The sequence below is a fragment of the Myripristis murdjan genome, chromosome 17, assembly GCF_902150065.1.
Source record: "Myripristis murdjan chromosome 17, fMyrMur1.1, whole genome shotgun sequence".
NCBI classification, from domain to species: domain Eukaryota; kingdom Metazoa; phylum Chordata; class Actinopteri; order Holocentriformes; family Holocentridae; genus Myripristis; species Myripristis murdjan.
In genome coordinates, this window is record NC_043996.1 from 13,376,695 (window position 1) to 13,403,411 (window position 26,717).

At 39.9% G+C, this 26,717-nt stretch overlaps 4 protein-coding genes across 6 annotated transcripts; all 4 read left to right on the forward strand.

Annotated features, from left to right (window-relative positions):
- The first annotated feature begins 1,334 nt into the window (after nucleotides 1–1,334).
- Nucleotides 1,335–2,568, forward strand: rgs1 (regulator of G protein signaling 1). Its single transcript, XM_030075410.1, has 4 exons — nucleotides 1,335–1,396; nucleotides 1,722–1,801; nucleotides 1,928–2,094; nucleotides 2,391–2,568. The coding sequence occupies exons 1-4, from the start codon at nucleotides 1,386–1,388 to the stop codon at nucleotides 2,565–2,567; spliced, it is 435 nt and encodes a 144-aa protein (XP_029931270.1). The 5' UTR covers nucleotides 1,335–1,385; the 3' UTR covers nucleotide 2,568.
- A 3,305-nt stretch (nucleotides 2,569–5,873) lies between these two features.
- Nucleotides 5,874–8,101, forward strand: rgs13a (regulator of G protein signaling 13a). The gene is made up of 5 exons (XM_030075409.1): nucleotides 5,874–6,147; nucleotides 6,267–6,326; nucleotides 6,441–6,502; nucleotides 6,626–6,792; nucleotides 6,919–8,101. Exons 1-5 carry the CDS (start codon nucleotides 6,062–6,064, stop codon nucleotides 7,102–7,104), a joined length of 561 nt encoding a protein of 186 aa, XP_029931269.1. The 5' UTR covers nucleotides 5,874–6,061; the 3' UTR covers nucleotides 7,105–8,101.
- A 7,327-nt stretch (nucleotides 8,102–15,428) lies between these two features.
- Nucleotides 15,429–17,111, forward strand: LOC115375236 (regulator of G-protein signaling 21-like). Its single transcript, XM_030074634.1, has 5 exons — nucleotides 15,429–15,602; nucleotides 15,688–15,753; nucleotides 15,864–15,925; nucleotides 16,029–16,195; nucleotides 16,442–17,111. Exons 1-5 carry the CDS (start codon nucleotides 15,550–15,552, stop codon nucleotides 16,700–16,702), a joined length of 609 nt encoding a protein of 202 aa, XP_029930494.1. The 5' UTR covers nucleotides 15,429–15,549; the 3' UTR covers nucleotides 16,703–17,111.
- A 2,247-nt stretch (nucleotides 17,112–19,358) lies between these two features.
- ro60 (Ro60, Y RNA binding protein) lies at nucleotides 19,359–26,463 on the forward strand. Of its 3 annotated transcripts, none has more exons than XM_030074439.1 (9): nucleotides 19,359–19,503; nucleotides 20,513–21,122; nucleotides 21,497–21,717; nucleotides 21,941–22,087; nucleotides 22,222–22,359; nucleotides 22,467–22,583; nucleotides 23,322–23,438; nucleotides 23,699–23,845; nucleotides 24,400–26,463. In XM_030074439.1, exons 2-9 carry the CDS (start codon nucleotides 20,531–20,533, stop codon nucleotides 24,550–24,552), a joined length of 1,632 nt encoding a protein of 543 aa, XP_029930299.1. In that variant the 5' UTR covers nucleotides 19,359–19,503; nucleotides 20,513–20,530; the 3' UTR covers nucleotides 24,553–26,463. The 3 variants fall into 3 exon arrangements, with proteins under 3 accessions (XP_029930299.1, XP_029930298.1, XP_029930297.1); XM_030074438.1 differs by having other exon boundaries at nucleotides 19,401–19,545; XM_030074437.1 differs by lacking the exon at nucleotides 19,359–19,503 and adding an exon at nucleotides 19,644–20,358.
- Nucleotides 26,464–26,717: the final 254 nt, after the last annotated feature.

The window sequence follows — 26,717 nt, forward strand, 5'->3', positions numbered from 1 at the left end:
CACCGTGTGACATGACCCATAAGATGTAGCTTAGTCATGATCAGAAGACATGCAATCCTAACTGAGCTCACATGGCTGAGCAAATTCTCTGTTAGTGTACAGTGGGAAGCGAAAAATATCTAAATCCCCAGGCTTTTGTGTGTGTGTGTGTGTGTGTGTGTGTGTGTGATCTATTTTAAATCAAAGAATATGTAATCATATGTAAATCCTCTTAAAGGGATAAAGCATAATGCAGTATGGAATAGTAAAATATGTCAAATGTCCTATTTCAAGCAGCTTCCAAATGAAAAACAAAAATCATCAAAAACAAAGTGACTTGGATTAAAACTGCGATAAGGGAGTATTCACCGGTGGAGGAGACACAGACAAATAGGTGTGACAGGTTGTAAAGGACACAATATGCATAATTCAAACACTTTGGTCCGACAGTATCTGCTGACCTCAGCGAACCAATAATTACAGGGAGAGATTCAAGCCTTCCTCTTTAATCTGATATCTTTTTTTTTTCCACAATAGTATTGGTCTGAGTTTTCCAGACTTCGTGTAATTCAAAGCCAGTGTACTGATTTGCACCAGAGATTGACTAATTTGTGAACGCATGCAAATTTCCGACAGATTACATCATCATTTTTTCCGAGTGGAATCACAGCCTGTCAGTGTGAGGGTCAGTGATCATCTGCAATAATTCAAGTCAAAGTGTGAAACATGGTTTGAATACAGGGCTCGTTTTTTATTTTCATCAACTCGGTGAATAAGGAGCACATGGCATAGGCAAATGGCAGGATGTACACCCTTGTTTTTTTAATCATGTAATTTGTTTATGGTCAGGATCCCCTCCGGAGGTTTCCGAGCCACTTTCTTCTTCTGCATTATGAAGCTTTGTGCTGCACCACAACAGCACTGTTAATGGTGCACATAATAAAACCCAATTTTCTTGTATAGTTCTTAATAAGAGACTCACTTGGCATACAAATCTTATACGTAATCATCAGAAATGCCTAATTTTGCACAATCCTTTTCTAATGTATTTGTGTTTGGAAATGCAACACACTGGATACCACCCTCATATTGAACGGGTTACATTCATGTCAATGGTGGGTGCTGGTTTGGACAAGGTGCCACAGTCCAGAGGCAAAATAATAGACACTCCTTAAATAACAGCAGAGTTCTCTCTCCTCAAAGGCGTGGCAGTCCCCCCTCCCAAAAAAAAAAAAAAAAAAAAAAAAAAAAATACTTTGCATACTGATTTCCATTTATTCCATTCATGGTGGGGGGCCTCGTTTAGATTTGTCCAGCCACTTGACTCTCTCATCTCCAAACAATCACGATCCCATCTTCTCTCCGGAAGGAACCTTATCTCTCTCCCCTTCACAGAGGACGAGGAGATGGCAATAAAGTGAGTTAATCCATATTTGTTTCCACGGCCTTTACCATTTTCAGCAGGCTCCAGCTTACAGCAGCAATGTGGAAAATACCAAGGAGTTTTGTGCTCACTGTAAGTCTCACCTTTGCATTGTACCATCAATTGCACTTTTGAAGGGTTGAGGGCACAGAGGTGACTCTCACGTGCTAATTCACTGACAATTTGTCCAAACAAGATGAATGCAATCATGGAAGTGATTTGTGGATTTATTCATGCAGGTGTGTTTTTTTATACATGTGTTGTGCAGTTCACAGATAACCGGACTAGTGATAGATCTTGATGCTCTTTTCAAGGGTAGATTGTGTTGCTTTCCCAAGGATCCACTTGAAGATGTTGAGACTTGGGGCGAGTCCGTGGACAAAGTCCTCGGGTGTAAAGGTGAGAGTTTTATTAACTTGATTTTTTATGTGTTAAAAGTTAATTGGCAAAATATGCCAAGAAAATCCAATTGAGTAATATATATTAATATACCGTCACGTCCTTGTTCTCATCCGTCATTTCCAGCTGGACAGATAGCTTTCCGTGAGTTCCTGAGGTCAGAGTACAGTGAGGAGAACATATTGTTTTGGCTGGCGTGTGAGGAATACAAAAAGATCAAGACTGTCCCAGAAATGATCTCCTCTGCCAACAGGATCTACTCAGAGTTTGTCCAAACAGAGGCACCCAGACAGGTAAAAATAAGCGACTGCAAGCTGAAACAGTCTGGGGTTTAGCCTTGTGCCTCAGAACGTCCATCTACACAAAAAAAACCCACCACATTCAACAATTTCACTTGATGACATGGTTTGAATGAGTGTAACAGACTTATAGCAATGCGATCAGAGGGAAATAAAGCTGTGCACCTGTGTCTTAGGCTGTAAAATAGAATATCACATCAACTTGCTTGTGTAGTTTTCCGCACAAAACAGCAGGATGCAAAGAGACGCTGACATGAGCAAGTTGCTGTAAGGTGATCATCTGATTTCAGATCAACATCGACTGCGGCACCAGAGAAAACATAACAAAGAACATCTCACAGCCAACCCTGACGTCGTTTGACACAGCACAGAAGCTCATCTACAGTCTGATGGCTAGAGATTGCTACCCGCGTTTCCTGAAATCTGACGTCTACCAGGGACTCCTGAGGAGAGTGGATTCAAGGTGACTGTTCAAAAGCAGCAGCCTCCCGAACAGGCTCGTAAAACCTTCTTTCAAACGTCAGTCTTTGATTTCAGTGTGGATAACTGGTTTATGCCATACCATCCAGATGTTAAGTAGCGGGAATAGCTTTTCTCTCCCTGTGTGATTCAGTAGTACCTTACATCTCAAAAGAAATGAAGGTTTGTATTATACTTTACATCTTTAATTATGTTCAGGTAAAATAAAAAAAAAGAGATTGGGCACACAATTATTCCCTGATCATGCATTCCCCATCGATTCCCCATCAATTACTTTAATTATACAATCTTGTAAATAGTATTTTATCCAAACAGATTTGATTGTTTAAAGATAAATGAAATGTTTTGAATGATTCGAATTTATCCTGAGAATAAATGTATGGGTCTCTTGTTAAACTTTTGTCTCAGGTTTGGGTTCTGTCAACAGTAAATGGCTGATTTTACTTGTCCATTGCACTTTGATCTCTGAAATTATCCATCAAAATGTCAATATAGACTCAGTTATTAGTGAAATTTGGGTGTGGTTGTTTTGAATGTAATGCAAATCATCTCAGTCAGTATCCATGAAGTCTAGCCTGTGTAGTGTGGTCAGTGGTGGGACAAACACCAGATGGCAACAGAGTCCTTCCAGCAACATGAGAAGACACAACTAACACTGAAAGCAAAAAAAAAAACAAAAAAAAACAGCACAGCTTCACTGTCAGTCGTCTCTGAAGCAACTTCCTCTCACTTTGTGTAGTTTCATTATACCGCATGCAGGAGAAGTCGGGGGTGTTGTACACCAAGCACAATGTGAAGGGGAAATGTATGAATCAACCCGGCCTCAATTTAGCCCTGCTTGAAATACCAGCCACGCAGGAAGGGGTGGGTGCATTTGGGGTGGCAATTCAATCGGCTTCTCGGTGTCAGGCGAGTTCATTCATCACAGAAAAGCATTTGCGTGGATTCAGAAAATTTAAATCATAAAAAAATTTAAATCTGGTCTGATGGAAATATGCGCTCTAACTGAGCTCATTATTTTTTATGCAAATATCCTTTCACGAGCGTTGCTAGTGTAGCCTGCAGAGAACAGTGTCATTTTAGATGAACCTGGACAGTAATAGCAAATTAATTTTTAAGTTACCTCTCATAGTTAGGACGTGATGGGTGTAAAACAGATCTGGCATGTAAATAAGCACAGTAAGGAAGGACTGGATTAAACAGCTCTACGGTAGAGGATCATTCTCATGACCGTTTACCTCTTTTTTTTTTTTTTTGTGAGGGCAGGTGGTGGTGGTGGGGTCAGGGGGGCGGCGGGTTATTAATAGAATATGAATCACATATGCTTGAATTTTTCATCAACATTATACAGTGTGTGAATAATCATCCAAAAATACTGCACATCCCCAAATCACAGTGAACTGAAGTCAAAAGTAGAAACTTCCTGTTTTTTATTTTTTGTTCTTATTTGAAAATTTGCATGATGTTACAGAGTATTACGCACATCGCTCACACTGACATTGTTTTCGCCCTGCATCCATCATCCTAATGCGTTTGTTGTCTGATGTCTGACTTGTTATTTGTGTACGGAAAGTGGAAGTAGGAAGGGCTTGGTTTCTCACATGTGACCTACTGAGTGTTAGATGAACATTTTGTTCTGTTTTTTTTTTTTTTTTTTAGATGGTGTTGAATGTACAGTGTATTTATTTCCAGATGAGATGTAGGCCCAGTAACGCTTGGCGGTGGTTGTTCTGTGTGTTGCAGACTTAACCACAGCTTCCCCTGGTTTCAACAGCTCTCCTGATTATATTCACCTCTTTGTGGGTAGAGGGTAATGTTCGTTGGACGGTGTAAAACTTTTTTTTTTTTTTTTCAAAACCCACAAGTTTAATATTATCCATTATTTCATTGATTATGAATCAAAGCGATGAGTAGCCTAAGCAAAACTGCTATGGCTGTTATGAGCTTTAAGTAGAAATAAAGCTTGAATTGAACTGAATTAGGTTAAACACACACACACAGACACACACACACACACACACACACAGCATCCAACAATAACAACAATAACAGAGGCTGAGGGGTGTCATGGCACTCAGGAAGAAACTGTTGACAGAGGAAACACACATACTGGTGCTGAACGTGATAAAATACATCTGTAAGAAAACTGTTTGTGCCACTGCAGTAACACAACAGCCTCCACTTAAAATACACTGTGACAAATATGCCATAAATACTCTTAACACAGTTTTAAGGTTATGGACTTTGCTTGACATTTCCAGTTTAGGAACTTTTATGTACTATACTGTTATTCATTTCTACCCTATATTTATCAAGGAACCTGCAGCTTCTTACCTCACCAAACAAGCTGTGGCACATTAAAACGCATTAGCTTCAACCAGTTAAGAGTATTAATTTAGAGATAAGAAGACCAGTCCCTCATGGTGAGGTAAGAGATTTTCAAAAAGCTGCAAAATAAATACATACATGCATACATACATACATACGAGTGTTAGGCAAGGGGCCTCTCAGCTTCCTGTGTTTTGTGCTGTTTTCAGAACAACTTTCATCAGTTATGAGGATGACATTGCACTCCTACTGCAATGAGGCAAGCTTAATCTGTCATTACTTCCTTTCTGGGTGCGTTGTTTGGTCTGTGATATTTACGTCAAAATGATGAGTGCTAGTTGGTGTCAACAAAAGGTGCAAGGGAGAGACGGTACGTGCTTTCTGCGACACCTCGGTTTTATGACAGCATGTTTTCCAAAAAAACCTCTTTGAGTTTTTTTTCCAAAAAGCAACCCAATGCACCCAAAGCATGTCTTTTTCACCGTGTTAATTGCTTGTTCTGTATTGAGACATGTTGGTAAAAAAATATGAATGTGGATGGGCTTGTACAGTTTTGATTCAACCTTGGCTAGTGTTTTGTTTGGTCTTTGCTTTGGACTGCCTGTGTGCATATGTTTCAGCATAAAGTAGTGCAAAATATATTGAGAAAACTGACAGGTAACAGCAGTTACCAGTTTAAAAAATAATAATAATAATTATATAATCATACCTATAAGCTCTAAGTTTAAAAGATGTTTTCAAAAACTAAAACAATGATACTGGTTCAAACTGGGTCACAGAGCAAACCTCACATTTGCCTATCTGATGCTGAATTTTCCACTAAGCATTTGCATCCCCAGACTTTAGAACAAACAAGAGGCGACCTGTGCAAGAGTCAGGACAATATAGACTGACGGACGCAGCAGCAGCAGCCTGAGCCTGTGCGCGTCATCCCCAACTTCCTCTGTTTCTGTGGTTAGTGCAGAATGACATTGTGACGCGACACACAGACATCATATCAGCCTTGTCCTCTGCTATATATGCTGATGCTGAGCGAGTGCGCCAAACAGATGCAGAGTGGCAGCGAAACACTTCACAACTCACTGAGAGAAAAGTCCCACACACACCCATACACACACACACACACAGAAACCCATGTTTCTGCATCTTCGCCATGCCAAGTCTAGTCACAGTATCACCGCCAAGGGAGCCACAGCACCTCAACATGGACGCTGAGGACAAGAAGAGGAGAAAGGCTAAGTACGTTTCTTTCTTTTAACTGGCGGCATAGTTTCAAATTACAATTACAAAACATGTCAGCGCTGAGGATGTTTTCAGTTTTGCACCTGTTTGCTTCATCCATTCACTCTGTGTTTCAGGGGAGGAAACCTGAAATCTCGATTGCACTGCAGATCCTCTGAGGCCTCGAACACTGAGGGGTGAGTAAACAAAGTCACGTCAGTGTCTGAATTTCCTCTGTGAAAAACTCTAAACGTTGAATCGGGTAAGAGACTTTTTTGCATCTAAAACCCAGTGTGTCCCTCTTTTCACAGGCGCTGTTTTGAGGAGATGTCGCAGTGGTCTCACTCGCTAGAGAGGCTTCTAGCATCAAAATGTAAGATAATACATAAAATCGACATTGCTTTAATAACTTTGTTCCAACTGTGTGTGATTGGCATGAACACTGTTCTTCCTCAATGCTTTCTCGCTTAATTGTTGCTCATGTCTTCTTGTTTAGATGGCACGATGGTATTTCAGGCCTTCTTGAAGTCAGAGTTCAGCGATGAAAACATCGAGTTTTGGCTCGTGTGTGAGGACTACAAGAAGATCAAGTCTTCCTTCAGGATGAGCTCCAGAGCCAAGAAGATATTCAAACGCTACATAAAGGCAGAAGCTGCGAGAGAGGTACGCTATTTACTACGCTTTGCCCTGCAGACAGATTTACATGCAGCGCTTGACAAATTTTTCCCCTGCCCCACACACACACACACCACTGTTCACTGTTCCTCATGGCATTTCCTCTCCCTACAGATTAATATCGATCACAAGACGAGGGAGCTGATTTGGTGGAATGTGAAGGCGCCCACCACAGAGTGTTTTGACGAGGCCCAGAGGATTGTCTACGGCCTAATGGAGAGAGACTCGTACCCCCGTTTCCTCAGATCCGACATCTATAGGACATTACTGGACTCCACATCGAACTCAACGAAGGTGTGAGAGAGACAATGAGGCTGGACTGCTGTGTGTGGGGCTGGCAGGGAGCAGCTGAGGTGACTACATTTGGGTCTTTGCTCTTCCTGGGACTGCTGTTGGAGGATTTTTGAAGCATGACTCCAACAATTTACAACCTGGATCTTTTTCTTTTTTTTTTTTTTTTTACATCATGCTGATCAACCCTGACCAACTTCTATTTTTAATTGCTTCACTGCAGAGCAACTTATGGTCCTCTGCTGAAAATGGATGCTCCAAAAATCAGCCCTTCTTGGCTATTACTTTGTTCATTCTTTGCTCAGTGGCTTTGGGCTGCCTGTGTACAGTCGGGCAAAATAAACAGTGAAAGCTGTCAGGTGATGGGCAAAATGTAAATTTAATTTATGCATGTCATGCTGCTGGGTGTTTTGTGCTTGACTTTTACAGTGACCACTGAGCAGAGAGGGCAAGACTGTAAGTTGTTCCATAGTGAAGCAACCAACAGCTGACTATAGTCACAGTGGATTGGTATGATGAAAAATGCTGAGGAAGTTGTCTTCAAATCAAGAATTAGACATGCCTGAGTTATGCATCAGTCAACGTATAAATGCTCGTCTGGGTTTTTCTTGTCTCTGAAGTTTCCTGCTCATCCGCTGAGAAAAAGAACCTGAGTTTTGTAAACGCAAGAGACTTTGCAGAGATGCTGAGATTATATGATTTGATTGCTGGGGACTTTCTGTTTTAGAGTCACCAGGAAGTGTCTGTGGTGCAAACAGCTTACACACAGGACAAGACGCAATATGTGTGAGCTAGCATCCGCAGTTGCTCATTATCGTACTGTTACTGTCACTAAAGTAGTAGATAAGAAGTTACTAATAGAGCTGAGGGCTATTTCTGGGCAGAGTTATGTCTTTAAAAACTTAGTTCAGGTTGTCATTGCTGTGACATTGAAATAACTATTACACATTATAACATATTTGTTAAAAGCTAAACATTGAGGACAAACCACAAAAGGTTTTAAAACATTGTGACTGTGAGTGTAAAAAAAAAAAAAATATATATATATATATATATATATATATATGATAAAAATCTGAACAGTGAATTGAAAGCTATCTAATAATAAATAACGTATATGCTTGACTAAACCTTGTCTTGTTTTACTACTGGTTAAAAATGGTTCACAAGAAACAGACAGACACACACACAAGGTCAGATGATGTTTCTATTTGAGGGTCCCATATTGTATTCAACAGTTCCTTGTGGTGCAGTGGTAGCAACAGTGTCAACCACAGAAAACCTCTCTGTTGCCACACAGACTACAACATGAATAAGACAGAGAAACATGGTTACATCCTATCCAGCATCTGTCCTTAAAATGGACCCTCAAGTGGTTTTAATTGTGCTTCAGGCAAATGTCACTGCTCTGTCATGTATTCCCTCATTGAAATGTTGCCACTGTTTCCCTCGGATATTGTTCTTGATGAGGTGTAAAAGCCCCTGAAGCACCATTTACTTTACAGAAAGTCACCAAGAAGCATGGGAAATGCTAATTTCCCTGTGGCAATCCATCAGCTATCACATTGTTAAAGGTCACCAAAATTGAGGAAGAAGCGTTGAAACCCAATTTGCCCGCCACATCCCCTTTTTATCTGCAGCATCTCTACACACATGGACACACACATACACACACACAGAGAGACATGCACACACAAGGAATGGTACTTAGGCAACACTTTTATGCTTCCATTACATGAAAGCCAGTACACCGTATGAGATGCTTTACAGGTATTTCCTGTTCTCTGCCAAAACAGCTTTCATTAGGTAGAAAAATCCTTTTTTTTTTTTTTTTTTTTTTTCACCGAGCAGGATGTTGGCGTTTATTTTATCAAGGGGCTACTAAGGTGTCAGACTGACACTTCCTTGTTTGCATTACAGTTTGTTCTAGTAACCAGATTCTGTTGCGATAAAATGGTCATATGACAATCTGAAACTAAAGATGGTTGAGTCAAAAACAACTGAGGTCTCATCAGAGAACAGGATGCATGAGTTTGTCACGCAGTGTATGACATATATCTACAAATCATTGATGCACACATGGGATTGTGATGCTGAATGCACTTTCACACTAAAGAGGACAAACGTAGGAGATTTATCAGTCCATGCCATAGATGCACAATTATGCAGCGCTGGCTAAAATTGTGTTTGAAAGTCATGAGTAGGCCTATAGACACTGAAGTGTGTCATGAGACAAAAGTCATCCTCTTTCAGCCACAAGGGCAAAGCAGTAGGTCAATGGATTACTGTTTGGCCCTGCTGGACCGGCTAAACAAAGGAAGTTCTGTTCTCGGTTCTCAGATGCAGGTAAAAATGTCCCATAGCTGAACAAATACCAGTGTGGAAAATTCCTGCTAGATATAAATCTATTTCAATAGAGCATGATGCTAAAAACACTCCTCCCTGCGGCACGGGCAACATCATCATGCAATCAGCAATGCGTGATGTTTTTTTAAGCTTAGAGCCTATCAGATTTAAGCATATTCTCGTGCATATAGGAATTTGCATGAATTTTTCCAGCTGTACTTAACAAGAGAACCACTGTGTTGACAAATTAGTCCCGCAGGATGCAAAGAGAAACAACATTAATGTACTTTTTTTGGTTTGTTTGTTGGTTTTACATACTTATTTCCCTTAACTTACCAGGGTATATTCCAGTCAAGTGACATTACAAATGAAAGAGGGTTTCACAGGGATTTAAAGGAATACTCCAACACTTTTGGCAAAATACCCTTTTGCCAACTGACCCAGACTGAGACACAGTGTTTGATAGCATTTTCACTTCTGTTTGTCCAGTGGTTTGGCTCCTATGGTAGCATTTCATTTTAGCTTAGCATAAATACTCAAGATCTATGGGAGTCATTAGCTTAGTTCTGTCAAAATGTATAAATGAACCTTTTTAAAAAATGTGAGTCATTTTAGTAGAAGTTAGATGGTGGAACTGTTGCCGTTAAACACATTTATCCTTCCATTTATCACAGTGATCCATGCGTCACTGAAAGTATATGAAGATCCAGCACATATTAAATTATCCTAAAATGATGCTCATTCTTTTCTTAATATTCAAAGACATTTATTTCAAATAGACAATATACACTGTGTAAATAAGACAGCTTCAGAGTTGCTGTAAGGTTGATTTTTTTTTTACTTTGACAGAGCCAAGCTAACGGCTCCTATAGACTTCAAGTCTTTATGCTAAGCTAACACGAAATGCTACCCTTAGGAACAGAACCACTGGACATACAGAGGTGAAATTCGACATCTTGTCTCAGTCTGGTTACGTCAGAATTTTGCCCAAAACATTGCAGTATTCCTTTAATTTACCATTGTACGTTACAATCAGGTGAGATTACAAAAGAAAGAGGGTATCACAGGTATTGAACCTTTTCCCAAAACTTGCTAGATGAGTTGATATACACTACTCACAAAAAGTTAGGGATATTCGGCTTTCGGGTGAAATTTCAGGATGAACCTAAAATGCATTATAACCTTTACGGGTGAACTTAATGTGACCTTCTGTAAACTTTTGAATGCACATGTCCAACTGTTCAATGTTTCAGTACTTTTTGCACAAGTTGCTGTTCTCTAACAAGGAGTTTAACGGCAAAATTCACATCAGGTGTTTGATGCTCCAGCTCATCGAGGTCGTATCATTAGGGAATGGCTGCTGGAGACTGGGGTACCTCAAATGGAGTGGCCTGCACTTTCTCCAGACCTGCATCCCATAGAAAACCTATGGAATCAGCTGAGTGGCCGTGTAGAGGCTTGGAGCTCTGTACCCCAGAACCTCAATGTCCTGAGGGCCGCCCTTCAAGAAGAGTGGGATGCCATGCCTCAGCAGACAATAAGTCGACTTGTGAACAGCATGAGACGTCGTTGTCAAGCTGTAATTGATGCTCAAGGGCACATGACAAGTTATTGACACTGACATTTTTTGTTGTGGTATATCCACCACTGTTGTTGGCTTTTGTTTCAAGAAATTGTTTGAGATGAGGAAATCACCAGTGTATGCTTCTACTTAAATGCCCTACTTTCATGATATAATATCATTGTAGCGTGAACATTTTATATTTTCCATAAATTTCACCCAAAAGCCAAATATCCCTAACTTTTTGTGAGTAGTGTAAGTGAGTTGTTCAAATGTGAAGTTAACTTTTGTGTTTAGTAAATTTAGTGTTTTACCTGCTTATTCTGATTATGGGTTATGGGAGTGGGTAATGAGTGGTGATGACATCATGGGCAGCTCATCAGTCTGTCACACGGCAAATACAGACCCTCGCTCACAGATCCATGTGCATCTATTTAGAGCGGTTCTGTACAGCCTCCAGGTAACTTGCACGACTTTGGACTGATAGAGGAAACTGCAGCACCCACAGGAGATATGATGGCTACTCACTGCAAGTGGCAGCCACTGAGCCCATGTGTTGTCCTGATGTGAATTTACCACTTGCAAATGAAGAGCTGTAAAAAAAAAAAAATAAATAAAAAAAAATTCCACATTCAGAGGCACAGTCATCAACAGGGCTAGCATTGCAATAAAATTCAAAACTAACACATGAACCAACATGTGCCCCAATTAACGGTGTTTGAGGAACATCATGCAAATTGTGGCTCTATATCTGTCTATCCGTGGGGGTCATTTAACTTCTAACTTTAGCACAGCACAGAGATAAGATGCTACACATGTTATTTACCACATTATTTTATTGAAACAGCACAGCATACAGCAGAGGCTTCCAGGGATAATTGTGGTGGTACTGAAACTGAGGATAAAAGATAATGACGGTTTTCTCTAAAAGTCACATTATCACAACAGAGACAATAACAGGCGTACTTTCCGTCACCCAGTTCTCTAATCTGGAACGGTTGTATTGGTTTTGTCTGGTGTATTATGCGGATGGGGACCTAGATATTGTGTTTCACTTTACTGCGCTGTCTGGATTTTTGCTACTTCCTTCCTCAGACGTGACCTCAATAATGTGAAAGCAATGTAGAAAATGTCATTCTCAACAAGTCATATGGTCTCATTCTCACTTCAGCATCGAGTCTTATATTTTTAGGAAAGTGAGTTAGATCATTTCACTTGTTGCAGTCTAACTTTTCCATAAACTATGATCTATATCATGTAACTCCTTATTATCAAGCTGTACCAGCAAGTCGTTAAAGACTCTCCAGTTGGTCCAGAACGCTGCTGCACGTGTGCTGACAAGAACTAGTCAGCACACGCTACTCAGTGCATGTTATTGTTTCAGAGTCCTCTGCCCCTTTTGCGTTCGTTGTGCTTTCAGTGTCTTGTCTAAGCCATACTGTCCTGCTCATCCTGGAAGGTCATCCAGCTGCAGACGAGAAGGCTGGATGCTGTGTGTCACTACCATCTAGATTACCTGTCAGGATATTCTGTTGTTCTGATGTTGTCATTTGCCCCAGTTTGTCCTTATCTCCCTGTCTCTGTCTCTTTGTCTCTCTCTCTCTCTCCCCTCTCCACCCAACCGGTCGAGGTAGATGACCGTCCGCCCTGAGTCTTGGTTCTACCTTAGGGTTCTTCCCTTTAAAGGGGAGTTTTACCTCGCCACTGTCGCCAAGAGCATGCTCAGGGGGGAATCTGTTGGGTTTCTTTGTTTTTTTCTTCTGTAATTTGTAGAGCGTGATTTCTACCTGCTCTACCTGTAAAGCGTCATGAGATAACTTTCGTTGTGATTTGACGCTATATAAATAAAGATTGATTGATATCTTTAAATAAGGAACACTGATGAAATGCTGTTGAGTTGTTGAGGCCGGATGATTTGCGGGGATATCAACTGAAATTATCTCACCCCATCTGGAAAACCCCTTCCCATTTTAACATACACTTCTTGATTCAGTTTGGGAAGATCATTTTTGCTGTGTCAAAGTAATGTTTATAGGTCAAACTCATGCATCATTTCATCTGAATTCAGATTACAGGAACTTAAGAGTTTTACAGTGTAGAGCGTTGGGTTTTCGCTCACAGGTTTCCGCTCTTCCTACTCCGGGTTCATACTGTAACATGGCTACCTGTCTTTGTTTGGGTTATGTGAGCTATGTCAGCTCTTTCATCCACTTCCTGTGCAACGCTTCGTGTTCACATTCCACAAACTGCATACCAAGCATTAACTCACAGAGGCTTACTCTTGCAGTGATTGGTGTGTTAAAATAGAAACCCTCATTGGCGTGTAGCAATGTGTTAAAAATGTCTTATCAAAAACAGCTGTGAGGAAACTAAAAATATCATTTGGAACAGTGTCAGAAAAAGTAAGACTAAACATCTTCCTAAAAGAAAAGTTTAGCTAGCGTCACTGCTTGAAAGTTCAACTGAGACGGCTATTTACCTTTAAAATTGGATTTTGCATCTTTCCAAATTCTTTGTATTGTTCTATTTACCCATTATAAGGTTGATGTGGTGAAAACACAAAAGAAAACAACATTTCATCTCTGAACTGAACTGTCGTCATGAATGCTAATCATTTATTTGCAACCTTTCTCTTTGAAGCACTTGATTGCAACTAAGCACAGTGTGAAGTTCAGTCAGGGTTTCTACAACTTCTATTAAACAGAAGTCATTTTTGGAATATACAATCAAGAAAAGAAAATTGTTATGATTTTGTAAAATGAGCACTAAGACAGATTGTGAGGCACCACTGGCAGGACGGATTTGTCTACCAGAATGAAACGTCGCTGCTTAAAAACGCATGTACATGCATTTTTTTGTATTATGACTTTAAAGAATTTCAAGATTATAACATAAAAGTATAACAATATTCCATTAATAAGAGAGGTGGTGTTTTGGAACTGAGGAAAAAAAAGTTTCCTCATTGGTGAGGTCAGATTTGTTTTTGTTTTATGACTTGAATAGCTTATGTTATTGGTCAATCCCAGACATAATACATTCATACATACAAGCAGAATACAATATATTCTGCTTCTGTTAATATATGTATACTGTGTATATTACTATGTATATTGTGTTTATGTACACTTACATATCCCACCATAACTGCACCACATGTGCATATTAATGCATATTTATTTGCACTATTCACACTGCCACTGTATACTTGTATATTGTACATATGTATACCTACATATCCTCTTTTTATATCCTTTTAATTTGTATATTTTTATATTTTTTACTCTTATTTTTTATACAGTGCACTTATGTGCACTGAGGGCATGGTGTGTGTGTGTGCGTGTACTGCTGTTGTCAACACTGGGAATTTCCCCATTGTGGGATAAATAAAGGCATATCTTATCTTATCTTATCTTATCTTAATACCTGAGAAAATTAAAATTGCTGAAGGAGGCTTCAAGGAAAGCCTCTTTATATTACAAACTGTAGGCAGTGGTTGGCAGTTTGTAAAGTGGCAATAAAGCAGAGCTATATTCAGGGAGGGTTGGTACGAGTGGAGCTAATCACTTATAAGTGCTTAACATGTACAGTATTAACAATGTGACAGTTTTTTGAATTAATCCGTTTAAACTGAAGCATTTACAGAGGTGATGTACAGCTTTCTAATATACTGAGCTATTATACCTGAGAACATGAAAATGTCTGAAGGAAGCTGCGAGGAAAGCCTCTTTAAATTACAAGCCATTATGTTTAAGAAGGAAAATGTGACTGTACGTAAATCGGCAGTGCCCTCTGGGAAAGTTGGGTACAAGTGAAGCTCATCACTTTTAAGTGCTTAACATGCATTAACAATGTGACAGTCATTTACAGTGATGAACTTGTTATTCGTGATAAAAAAAAAAAAAACTTCCTCTTAAACTGGGCAAGGTGATAAACCAGATAGAGAGAGAATGAGCCTACACGGACAGACTCATGACCACTAAACCTGACAAACTGAGACCGCTAAGAATAGAAGAAATCACGCTGGCCCAAATGACGTGCAAACTGGCTATTTTTTCAGACCCCAATATAATGCATTTAACTGTGGAGGATGCAATGAGGGTGGTGATACACAGTGATGTTTTGTTCTATAATTAAACAATAAGTAAGAGCATAAGGTTTGACGCACTTGGCATTCATGTGGCTCCGTCTATTTACAGTACATAACAAAGAGGCTGCATGTCAACGCAGGTTAAAGATAGCAAGGCACGAGTTAAGAAATTCATCGGAATGTGGCTACAGGGGAAAAGCTCAGTGTCTCGTCATCACCAGTGGATCTCAGACTTCACCGTGGGTTTGGTCCTGATCAGCAAGAGGAGCCAATCAGAAGCTAGGTGATGAAGCTGTCTGGATGGCTAGTTCCACTGCTACCTTGCAGAACAAGGAAATGTAAGGAAGGTTCCTCCAAGGATTCAATACAGCAACTATAAGCAGAGAAAACAGCAGAAAATAGCACAAATGCTGGAAAGGCACGCAGTCGCAGCATAGCTAAACTTATTCACATTTCTGGCATGGATGTGTTCTGTAAGACAGCTTCTCTGGATGTCCACGAGACTAAGACAATGTAAGTATGTCTCTTTTGCAATATGATGAAGCTCTTGTATAATCCTCCTGGGAGTGTTTTAACGCTTTAATACTCTCTCCTGAAGGCCAGCATGGAAATCCAGAATACACAACTTTGTCCACTGTCCGTCCCCAAGGAAGAACTTCAAAAGGTGTGATGTGAATTTGATCATTTGTCTATTTTGTGATAAGTAGTAGTAGGCCTGTTAATGCTGAAACTCTCATATGTGACACAAAAAATGTCCTTTTCCTCCCTGTGCAGGCAATCAGCAAGTGAAACAAGCCTAATGGAAGATTCTCTTGAGACCCTCCTTTCCCAGAAAAGTAATTTAAATCTGCTTTCAAGTGATGCAGAAATAGTATTGTGACTGTTGAGCGATTCTTTTAATAAAGTGATTTTCTTTTTCTGTAATCTTCTTTGTACAAGGTGGGCAAGTGGCATTTCGGGACTTCCTGAAGTCAGAGTTTTGCGAGGAGAACCTTGACTTTTGGCTGGCCTGTGAGGATTTCAAAACTCTCAACAATCCAGATGAGCTAATCTGGAGAGCAACAAACATTTACGAAGAGTTCGTCAGGACTGAGTCTCCTAGAGAGGTAAAAGGGGAGACATTCGGTGCAAAAGAGTAGATTTTTAAGTAAAGTATTATAATTAAAAAAACGCGTTTCAGTTTCCGCATGTTGTAGTCAGTGCTTCGAAAGTCAGACTAGCTCCAGCAGTCATTTGAAAATACACAGATATGTATCGTTGTGCTAAAATAATCAACAAACTCCAGTAACTTTCTATGACTGGATTTACCATTTTTACTGATTGTCAAGACTGGCCACTTTGCATCGTTTCAGATCAACTTGGATTTCTACACCAGAGAAATCACCACCCAGAACATCCAGCACCCAAGCCCATCATGTTTTGCTCTGGCACAGAAGAAAATATACAGTCTAATGGAGAATGATTCCTTCCCACGCTTCATCAAGTCTGACCAATACAAAGACCTGCTTGATGCTGCCGCTAAGCCCAGGAGCCTTGGGAAGCACCGCAAGGCCTTCAAGATGAAGATCGACTGCAGCATGATTCAAAACCCATCCGCCTGCAAAATGACTTGAACCCCAGACACAGCGGCTGATGCCATAGAGGTTGCTGTTGACATCAGGTGTCGCGCTGCCACTGGACTGCTGATAGACACTGTGCAGACACTTCTTTTGCCAGAAACATTGCTTTACAAAGCAGTGACAATGATAATGTGGTGTGAGACTGAAAGGCAGCGCTGGTCCCTGACGTGGATTTAATCTGGACAGCACATACAGACTACCTGGGGCACAAGACATCACCAACACTAGAATTCATGCTTTATTTTCTTCTGTGGCACTTTTGGCTGAATGAGGTGATGTCTTTGCCTAATCTGGACGTGAACTTGAATATTTATGGATCACCACCTGATTGCAGCAGGACTGACAATTCTTTATCATGTTTGCATGTCAAAACTATGTTTGGCAATTAAAAACAGTCTGCTTCTTGCCATGTATGCAGAATTTTTTTTGCTAACTTTTGAAATGTTGCTAAAGATGAGAGATGCAGACACTGGGAGGATTTACAAAAGACTAACTGGGCCTCTCCAGTTTCAAAATGCACATCCTGCATCCGCACACATGATGTGCTACTGCCACCTGATGGTGCCTGGGAGAACCTACACAGTAAATTTAACTTGGTGCAAAGAGCTTGAATTTGTGCTGAGAAGAAGACGATCATGATGTGCATATATATTTTGCACATACACGTTTTATTTAAATGATACGATACAAAAATTTCATTGATATAGCACATAACACTCATGACAAGGGGTTAATAGATAGTTTCCATTTTTGTTTTCACATGACAGTGACCATCATCAGACTCTCTCGTCTAGATAAACACCAACTAAAGTTAACCTCCACTAATGCTGAATGAATGGATTATATAAAAAGTTACATAATTTCTTTATCAGATAAATCAACAACAACTTGCTGTTGCATAAGATAATTCTTAGAATAGCTACAGTCAAAGTGCCATTTGACTATCACATGAAAAAGGTAGTAACTTTCCCTCAAAGAGCCAGTTAGGGCTTTTTTCAATACATCAGTGAGTAAAACAATTTTTGGTGGGATGGAGAATAATATATCTTAATTTTAAATCACACTGTGACTAAAACAATCGCCCTTTTCTTCAGCACTATGAACACAGACATGCCATTTCATTTCTAACTACACTGTCAGTCCATACAGTATCAGCCAGTTTGCCAAAATGTCTTCAATTAAAATAAAATGAACAAGAAAATCCAGCAGACACGGTTGCAGTGCCACTACTTAAATTTTATGCTATCTGGAGCTTACTGCTTCATTCTTGCATTTAATAGATTGAAGAGCAATGTCCTCTGGTGGTGAAAGAACAAGACAACAGAGTCATAGGCACTAGCATTATATATTCAAACTGAGTGGGCATGTCGCACCAGATACATTATCTCTCTTAAGCATCTCCAAAATATCCGACGCCTCATTATGTTTCTTTTGTGATAGCCTATCCGGTCGTGCTTATTTCAAATTAAACGATTCTTTTAATTATGGTATAAATCATGCATCATTAAGCAGTCTCCTTACTACTCAGTCTTTCTATGGTAATAGGGAGTCTCTTTTACCTGACATCACAGAAAAGTCCTAATTTACAAACAAAGTGTAGTTTTTAGGATGATATTTTTTTCTGTCACTTCTGTGTTTTTAATTTCTTGTTCTTTGACAAGGATCCTTTGAGGACGTGGATGCAGAAGTTCATGGTAATTATTGTGATTGTGGGTATGAAAAGACTGGGGAGGAAGAGAAGGAGAGGAAAAAGAAGTAAAGTTACACCCTTGGTTTGCTGATCAAAACACACTAATACAGGTGTGCCTTACATTGAACTGTTCTTAAAAACAGCTGGTCCATAACACATCCATCCTGCTTCATCTGGGACTGTTTTTCCAAATCCATCGTTCGTGATAAAAGTGATCTGATTGGATTATGTGAAAACTAGGACTTTTCAAAACAGATTACAAAGTTTCTGTTCATGAAGATTGGGACTTGGATTTTGCAGATGAATCCAGCCTTGAAACAGGGTTAAATGTTGTCTTTAGGTTTTTCAAAACTCAAGGGAAGAATCTGGATAGATTAAAAAAAATAAAAAATGAGGATAATTTTGATCCCACCTCAAGGAGTAGATAATGGCAAAATGGTTTCACACACTTTTACAGAAATAATGACTTGAAAACCTGAGGAACCATGGCATAATAAAACTCAGATGACTGAAACTGATTTAAAACACTCAGACAATTTATAGAATATACTTGAACTAAAAAGAATCAGGTGATTTTATGATTCTCAATCACCAAATTAACTCTTATTTGTCCAGTACATGGCCACATAAAGGAGATTTGTTGTTTAAAAGTTTTGAAATCCCGTGTATATGGTTTCACCAGGGATCTACATCAAGAGAAAAGTGAATTTTCTCTGAACAGAGTGTGCATTCAGCAGATTGAATGAACTCAGTCAGATCACACCATGAGTGATTGGAGTTGAGTGGAGATGTCTGGCTCAGTTTATGGGAGATTGCGGGTTTACAGTCCTTCAACTATTTCATGTTATAAATCAAACAGCACAGCACCTTTAATGATAATGACAGCAGACGGTGTGCACGGTCCCGACCAGCTGTGGCAGTGTGATGCACGCGGTGGGCAGCGGGTCAGTAGCTGGTCTGTAGTCAATCAGGGCGCAGGACACTGTATCCCAGCAGCCACCTCGGCACCGCCTGGCTGTCTCGCTGCTCGTCGGATTCCAGAGGGGAGTGGGGACGGCTTTCACACCCACATCTAAAACTTTCACTCCTGTGCACATATACCGCTGTAAGTTTCGCTGTGAAACGCCACGGGAACATCATTTAACTGGTAATGATCAAAATATCTTGCTCATGTCGGTAAAAGCATGCTGGTTGTTAAATAAACAAAGCTAATGCAGTGGAGCTAGGTTAGGGCAGATAACCAGCTAGCTGCCCATCCCGGGCGGACTGCATCAGGTTGGCTAGCTCAGCTTTCTGGTTAGGATGTAAGCCAGGATGTGGCTCTGTTGGTTTGTGGTGAATTATAGAACGGATAGCGACCATCCGACATCATATAACAAGTTAACAGGGTTTTGTTTTTCGCTAGATGAGCACCAGGCTAATACTAATTGTCCCGGCAGCTAAGCCGGTTGGCTAACTTTGTTCTCCGCTGCATCGCTCAGATTCCTCTGCTCTGCTAACTGCTAGCAAGGTTAACTTAACGTTAGCTAGCAGTTAACGAGGTTGTTATTGCGGCCGGCGTCAACATTATTTTGGGCTAAAGTTGCGGCCAGACCACCTGCTGCGAGCTGCCCCGTGTAGCCATCATTGGTTCCTTTATTATCTGTCTTATGATTATCATGGGCTGTAATCGGCTTGACGCTATTTCTGTCAGTCGAGAAAGCTAACGAGTAACATTGGTTGCCAGCTAAGTCAGTGTTATCTGGCATGTTTAGCGAGGCCGACATCAGCGACAAAGGTGTCTGGCCAGCGAGAACTGACTACAGGGCTCAAACTGTAATCCAACATGGCGTTATGTCTGGTTTTGTGAAGTTACAAGCCTTTACTGTGGTGTGTAATCCGATCACAAATAATGATGCATCAATGCAATGCTGGTAAATCTCGGTTGTGGCTGGGATTGGTGAAATAACCAGTCTTGATGGTTAAAAAAAAAAAAAAAAAAAAAAAAAAAAAAATCTGTACAGCGTCAGTTTGTTTGGTAGGAGTTTTTAAGGGTTGGGTAATGTGAGATATAGAAATCACTGTGGTCACTCCATCAAAAAGTTTACTTACCCAGTCTGCCACATCTGTTTTAGTCTTTCAATAGAGTTACAATGGAGCCTTCGGGAAGTACTATGACAGCAACATCACCACCAGGCAACCACACCCCAAACTCAACAGGTAATGACTGTCCATGGGAGCTGAGTGACAAGGCCAGGCTGTGCCGTTTCCTCTGCTACGGTTCGGAGGGAGACATATACACTGCCAGGGACGAGTGTCGGCTCAGCGTGGAGAGTGCAGGAGCCCTGCTCGCCCTGCTCCAGGAGGGCCGTGGCTGCGAGGTGGTGGAGGAGATTAAGAGGTTCACTGAGGATGGGAGAGCTGTCAGACTCAACCCCTCGCTCTTTGCCTTGGCTTTGTGCTCTCAGCACTCTGAGCTGAAAACCAGGCAGGCGGCGTTCAAAGCCCTGAAGGAAGTCTGTCGGGTCCCCGCTCACCTGTTTTCCTTCATCCAGTACAAGAAGGAATTGAAAGAGGGCATGAAGTGTGGGATTTGGGGACGTGCCCTGAGAAAAGCCGTGTCAGATTGGTACAATGAGCAGGATGCCATGAGTCTAGCTCTGGCTGTGACCAAATGTAAACAGAGAGAAGGCTGGTCCCACCAGGATCTGCTCAGGCTGTCCCACACAAAGCCAGCCCATGAAAGTGAGTATACAAAAAAAAAATCTGTTCTGATTTATATGCTGTGAGGTGCATATTTTGTTGGTTAATTTTAAATGTAATCTCATTCAAGAGGCTAATAAAATCCACATAAACAGATAAGGACATAAGGAAGTTTATTGTCATATTAGTTTCTACAAAGAAATTGAGTTTGGGACTCTCATAAAAGCACCAAGGCACAAGATTAAAAGATTAAAAGTACACACAACATAAGACAATTATTAAAAGTGACAGCAATAAATGAAAAGCTAAAAAAAAAAAAGAGTACAAGCAGTATACAGTGCAGTTTAAATATTGCATCTATAGAGATAGAGATATGTTTGGTAAGATAACCATGGTTCTATTTTTTGTGCTTTCAGCAATTGCTTTGATCAGTAAATATGTAACAAAAGGATGGAAAGAAGTCCAGGTTGCATATGCAGACAAAGAGAACTCGGAAGAGGTTGTCAAAGTGCTTTCATATCTTGAAGTGGTGGAGAAGGTCAAGCACACCTGTGATGAAATAGAGGTCATCAATTTAATAGAGGAACACAGACTGGAGAGGGAGCAACTACTGACAGACCACCTGAAGTCCAAACAAGTGAGTCATGCATTTTTTTTTTTAGAATATTGAGCAAGAAGATTTTGTGATCAAGTGACGATGAATTAATGAAAGGCTGTGAATTCACATTGAAGGTTCTGCTTGCTGTGCCTCTTACTATCATCATACTTTTATATTATTATTAAAGTATCATAATTAGAAACATAATAAATTGGATCAGTCTGATATATGCATTTACTTGATGTGAGGTTTTTTTCTGTAGGTATGGAGAGCTTTGTTGAAGGAAATGCCTCTGACATCAATGCTAAGGATCTTGGGTAAGATGACAGCAGACAAAGTCCTGGAGCCAGGGAGCTCGGACATGGCAGCTGTTTGTGAAAGGATTCAGAATGAGACCACACTTAAAAAGGTAAGACCTCCAGCTCTGGCTCTTTGTATCAGAAGTGCTATTGTCTCATCTGTTTCACAGTCAACAGAATGACGATAATGGTATAAATTTCTAGTCATTGTTTAAATATTTACCATCTGTCTTAAAATCTCCAGGCCAAGATTCACCCTTTCAGCATCCTCTTGGCCATTGAAAACTACAAAAGAGGCCAAGGCTATCGAGGCAAAACAAAATGGGAACCAGACAGCAGCATCCTCAAAGCCCTGGACTCTGCCTTTTACAAGTGTTTCATGGTAGGCGCTTTTGGTTCTCACAACTTCTGACTGACCATCAAACAAGACCGCAGCCAAAAGCATTTGCTAACAACTGATCGTTTGCACTGTTGCGGTTTTGTCCTCAGAACGTGGAGCCTGTGGGTAAAAGGTTTGCAGTGGCAGTGGACGTCAGCACATCGCTGAGCAGCGTCATCCCGGGGACATCACTCAGCACTGCTGTTGCTGCTGCAGCCATCACCATGGTAAGACAATCCTGGTGCTAGATAACTACACCGACTGTTAGGGTAATTGGTGTTCCAGTCAGCGCAGCTGTTTCTTTAAGCTTGTGTAATGCTGGCCCATCTTTGGAGGAAGCCGGGGTCAAGGAACGGGTCTGTTGACGCATACTGTGGATTCCTCTGACATTCCAAAAGCAGTGTCATCATCTTGAGCCCAGAGGCCCTCCAACTATTTTAGCTGCGAGGCATGCCATTAAAATGATCATTGTAGTAAAGTTTCTATGGTTAAGAAAATCCTGGAAAAGTCATGGAATTTGGAAATGTGTTTTCCAGGCGTGGGCATGTTTTGGGAAATGATGAAGTGTTCTTAAAGTTTTGGAAAAGTATTGGAAAAGATTGTATTCCCGACAAGTCGTCAAGATGTAAGATATGGTAATTTCCTCAAAATCAGCATTTGTGTTATTCGTCATAGGAAACCAGCCAATCAAGAGACATGACGGTTGCTATGTGGTGTATTTTATTTGTACAGGTTGCTTTATTCATTACATCACAGAAATACAGTCAGGGAAATTTAGTATATAGTTCTGGAAAAGTTTTGGAATTTAATAGGCAGGTGTAGACACCTTGTTCTAGGCTTAGTTGAGTAATAATAAGTAGGAATATTTTCATCAGTTCTTGAAGTTTTTTTGCACAAGTTGAAGAGTTTTGCTTTTTAAAATGGGCCTGCTACACACTTTAATAATGACTTGGTGTTTGATAAAGGTTATTGCAAGGACAGAAGCAGACGCGCAGATCCTCATCTACTCTGAAGGAGCTTTGGTTCCCTGCACAATCTCTGCTGACATGACTCTCGCTCAAGTCACAGCTGAACTGGTTAAGGTACGGCATGCTAAGGTCTCAAAAATGAGAAATGAATTAAAGTTACTGACACTTTGAGCCTCATTGTCAGAAATCTGTTTATTTTAAAGAAAAAGGACATTTTTATAACCATCAGTGACCATCCACCTAGTGTGAGTTATTAAAGTCTTGGCTTTAATAATTAAAGGTCAAATTTAGACCACGAATTGCGTTCCTCTTGACTTCATTGAACATTTTTGCTTCATGGCTGATGTATCTGTGATATCTACCATGTGTGTCAGATCCCCAGTGGAAGCACAGACTGCACCCTTCCCATCACGTGGGCCACAGAGAACGGGAAAGCTGTGGATGTGTTTGTCATATTGTCCAACAACCCGGTGTGGACATGTCCCGCCAGCCCAGTGGAAATGCTAAAGAAGCACAGACAAGTGAGTTCACTCATTTGTCTCCTTTTAATGCTAGTGCATTTAATACTAGTTTTTCAGATAAAGATTGTTTTTGAAATTAGGATTGCACAAAAATAAGGTAAAATTCATTGTTCTTCAGCAGGTACAGACTCATCAGATTCATCAGGCCTTTTTTCATGTTTATGCTATACCACAGCAGATGTCAAACTTGATGACACTTTAATACATTTATTATATGTAAGCTAAATCATAGACCTTTTTAATTTTGTGTAAATAACATTTTCGGATTTTTTTTTAAAGGTAATGTAAAAATTACTCAAAAATATAACATGGGTTTTTATGTCAGAATATATAATTTATATAATGTAATGATTTTATATTAAATATTTTTTTTATTGCTTTTGTCTTTTCATTTTTTGTGAACAAGAATTTATCCCCAGAGATCTGTGATGTAATTAACTGACCATTTAAATCTATTTCCGAGTAAACTTATGTATGTATTCACATTTTTTGCAAAAGAAAAATCACTCAAAACAAAAGAAAAAACCTAAATAATGTTTTTGTCTGTTGTCTAGAAATCGGGAGCCTTTTCCAAGTTGGTGATGTGTGGCTTGACTTCCATTGGACACGCCATCGCAGACACAGAGGACAGGGGTTTACTGAACATCTGTGGCTTCGATGTTGGAGCTGTAAGCATCATCCGCAACCTAGCCCAGGATCTGATCTGATTAAAACATGAGGACAGTCTCTGAATCATATTGATAGAGTACAAAAAAAAATGGCACAAAGTGGACAAACTTTACTTAGCATGTAGAGTGCCCTAAAACAGCACTAATCCAAAACATGTTGACATTTACAATTCTGATTTGTTTTTATATTGTATTGCTTACAAGTCAATTGACGACGTGTCCAGCAGGCTGGACAACACTCTTTAATTGTTATGTGCATTTATTTTCCTGAAATTTGGGAAGGAAGTGATAAGTTACAACACTGATATGCCATTGTATATCATGCTATTAGAGTTTTAATGCAAACAGCACACGGTATAATGTGCTGTGTGAATTTTACTAGTTCTCAATGCAAAGTAACACACCAAGAAGTGGGCGACGACCCTTTCAAGACTGAATTCTACTCATTTCTAATAAGAACCAGGCACATGAAGTCATTTGGATCAAAGAGCAACGGTGCAACAGACCTGTATAATGTTAGAGGCGTAGGTCAGCTGTAGGTTTTTCTTAGAAGGGTTTTACTGTAGTTTCTGTTGTATATCTATGGTATGACTTAGCAAGTTTGATCTGAAGGTAGAGGCTTTTTAAACCTTGGAAGCCTGTCCTTCTGTTGTATGTAGCATTATTGTAAATGATTGCAGTTAAGTGGAATCAAAACAAAGTAAAGCACCAAGGGGCAACAGAATATACCTCAGTTGTTTTTTTCCTGGGTATTCTGTAAAAATCCTTTGATTTGAGAATGACTTGAGAAAGGTAACGCTTACAGGAAAGTAACAGCAACAGCACGTGTCAAGAATCCCAATGATCGGTGGTTGTTTTTTTCCTTACAGCCTGGTCAAAATTCTCAACCAATGTATTACACTATGCCTCCCTATACCAATATAGCATTTTTATTTGACTTTTTTTGTTTTCAAATTGAGCTTTCCTTCTGCTCTTGTGAAATTCATTTTGTAAAATACCCTTGGTGCTCTTAAATGTGTGATACTGAATAAAGGTTATTTTGGGTTGTCCCTTGAGAACAGTGATGCCAATGTTTGGGACCGTGTGTCAGAGTTTACTGTAAGTTGGAGAGATGGATTTGCTCCCATCATTTTTAATCTGATTTCTATGCATCACTAATGGGCTTTTTCAATTGTTGTATTCTCTTCAGAAAGGTCAAATGAAAGCTATTTAACAACAGTTTACCAAGACTGAAGCTGCTAGCACAGTAATGTTTCTGTATTATTATTATTTTTTTTCTTAACAGCAATGTAAGAATGTCAGTGATGCAAAAACTAACATAGGTAATTGCTACCTTTCCAGTGTAATAGATACAACTGAATGTACCTTTTGTAATACATGTGTAACACTTTAGAGATTTAAATTACAATGCTTTATATTTCTTCAGATACTGAATAAATACACAGTGCTAGAATATTTTTAGTGGTAGCGGCCAATTAATTTTCAATTTAGGGAAACACAACTGAATACTACAGTGGTGCTCCTCGTCTAATTACACAGTAATTGTTATAAATACTTTGAACTTGTCATTCATCCTCTATTCTGGTGTAACCAACCCTTTACAAGTAAAATAAAATAAACCCAGACCATGTTACTGTGACGGATCCTGTCTCCATTCATGCTGGGCTTCTAGTTCCGCCTGGGATGTTTCGACAAAATGTCAGAAAACTACAAAGTACAGAAGCAGAGAATATTTGAGATTACATGAATCTTGATGCCACATGTTGTAGTCCAAAGTCTGACATGATGAGAGATGGTTATGAAGAGGTATTACAGTTCACAAGTTTTTTACTGTCATGGTCAACTTGATTTAAATCCTATTGTCTCTTGTATCTGACCTTGCTTGACGTGCAGTACTTGACTGTAGTGGCAATGTAAACCCCTAATAAATACTTTTTGCCGCTCTTGAAACATTGTTTTGCTGTCCTTATATTTTGTATGAACTTGTGCATCTGATTATCTCTGAAAATTAATTAATTTAGAGGTGACATCCTCGTGCAGGAATTCAGTCCCTTTGACCAAACCTGTGGAAGTGTCCTTGAGCAAGGCACTGAATCCCTGCCATGTGTGCGCTGTTCTGTGTATAAAAGGCTGGAGAAATGAAGACTTCCTCCTCAGGAGTCAGTCGGGTTGGTGCTTTAGTTAAAATGAAAAATTAACGAAAG

What these genes read in the sequence shown, in the direction of transcription:
- ro60 (XM_030074437.1), top strand. An exon ending in CTGCTGCAGCCATCACCATG is followed by an intron (nt 22,584 to 23,321) that starts GTAAGACAATCC and finishes TGTTTGATAAAG; the next exon opens with GTTATTGCAAGGACAGAAGC. An exon ending in TCACAGCTGAACTGGTTAAG is followed by an intron (nt 23,439 to 23,698) that starts GTACGGCATGCT and finishes CATGTGTGTCAG; the next exon opens with ATCCCCAGTGGAAGCACAGA.
- rgs1 (XM_030075410.1), top strand. An exon ending in CAAAGTCCTCGGGTGTAAAG is followed by an intron (nt 1,802 to 1,927) that starts GTGAGAGTTTTA and finishes CGTCATTTCCAG; the next exon opens with CTGGACAGATAGCTTTCCGT. An exon ending in AAACAGAGGCACCCAGACAG is followed by an intron (nt 2,095 to 2,390) that starts GTAAAAATAAGC and finishes ATCTGATTTCAG; the next exon opens with ATCAACATCGACTGCGGCAC.
- LOC115375236 (XM_030074634.1), top strand. Translation starts at nt 15,550, where the DNA reads ATGGATGTGTTCTGTAAGACAGCTTCTCTGGATGTCCACGAGACTAAG. An exon ending in GTCCACGAGACTAAGACAAT is followed by an intron (nt 15,603 to 15,687) that starts GTAAGTATGTCT and finishes TCTCTCCTGAAG; the next exon opens with GCCAGCATGGAAATCCAGAA. An exon ending in GGACTGAGTCTCCTAGAGAG is followed by an intron (nt 16,196 to 16,441) that starts GTAAAAGGGGAG and finishes GCATCGTTTCAG; the next exon opens with ATCAACTTGGATTTCTACAC.
- rgs13a (XM_030075409.1), top strand. Translation starts at nt 6,062, where the DNA reads ATGCCAAGTCTAGTCACAGTATCACCGCCAAGGGAGCCACAGCACCTC. An exon ending in GAGGCCTCGAACACTGAGGG is followed by an intron (nt 6,327 to 6,440) that starts GTGAGTAAACAA and finishes CTCTTTTCACAG; the next exon opens with GCGCTGTTTTGAGGAGATGT. An exon ending in AGGCAGAAGCTGCGAGAGAG is followed by an intron (nt 6,793 to 6,918) that starts GTACGCTATTTA and finishes CTCTCCCTACAG; the next exon opens with ATTAATATCGATCACAAGAC.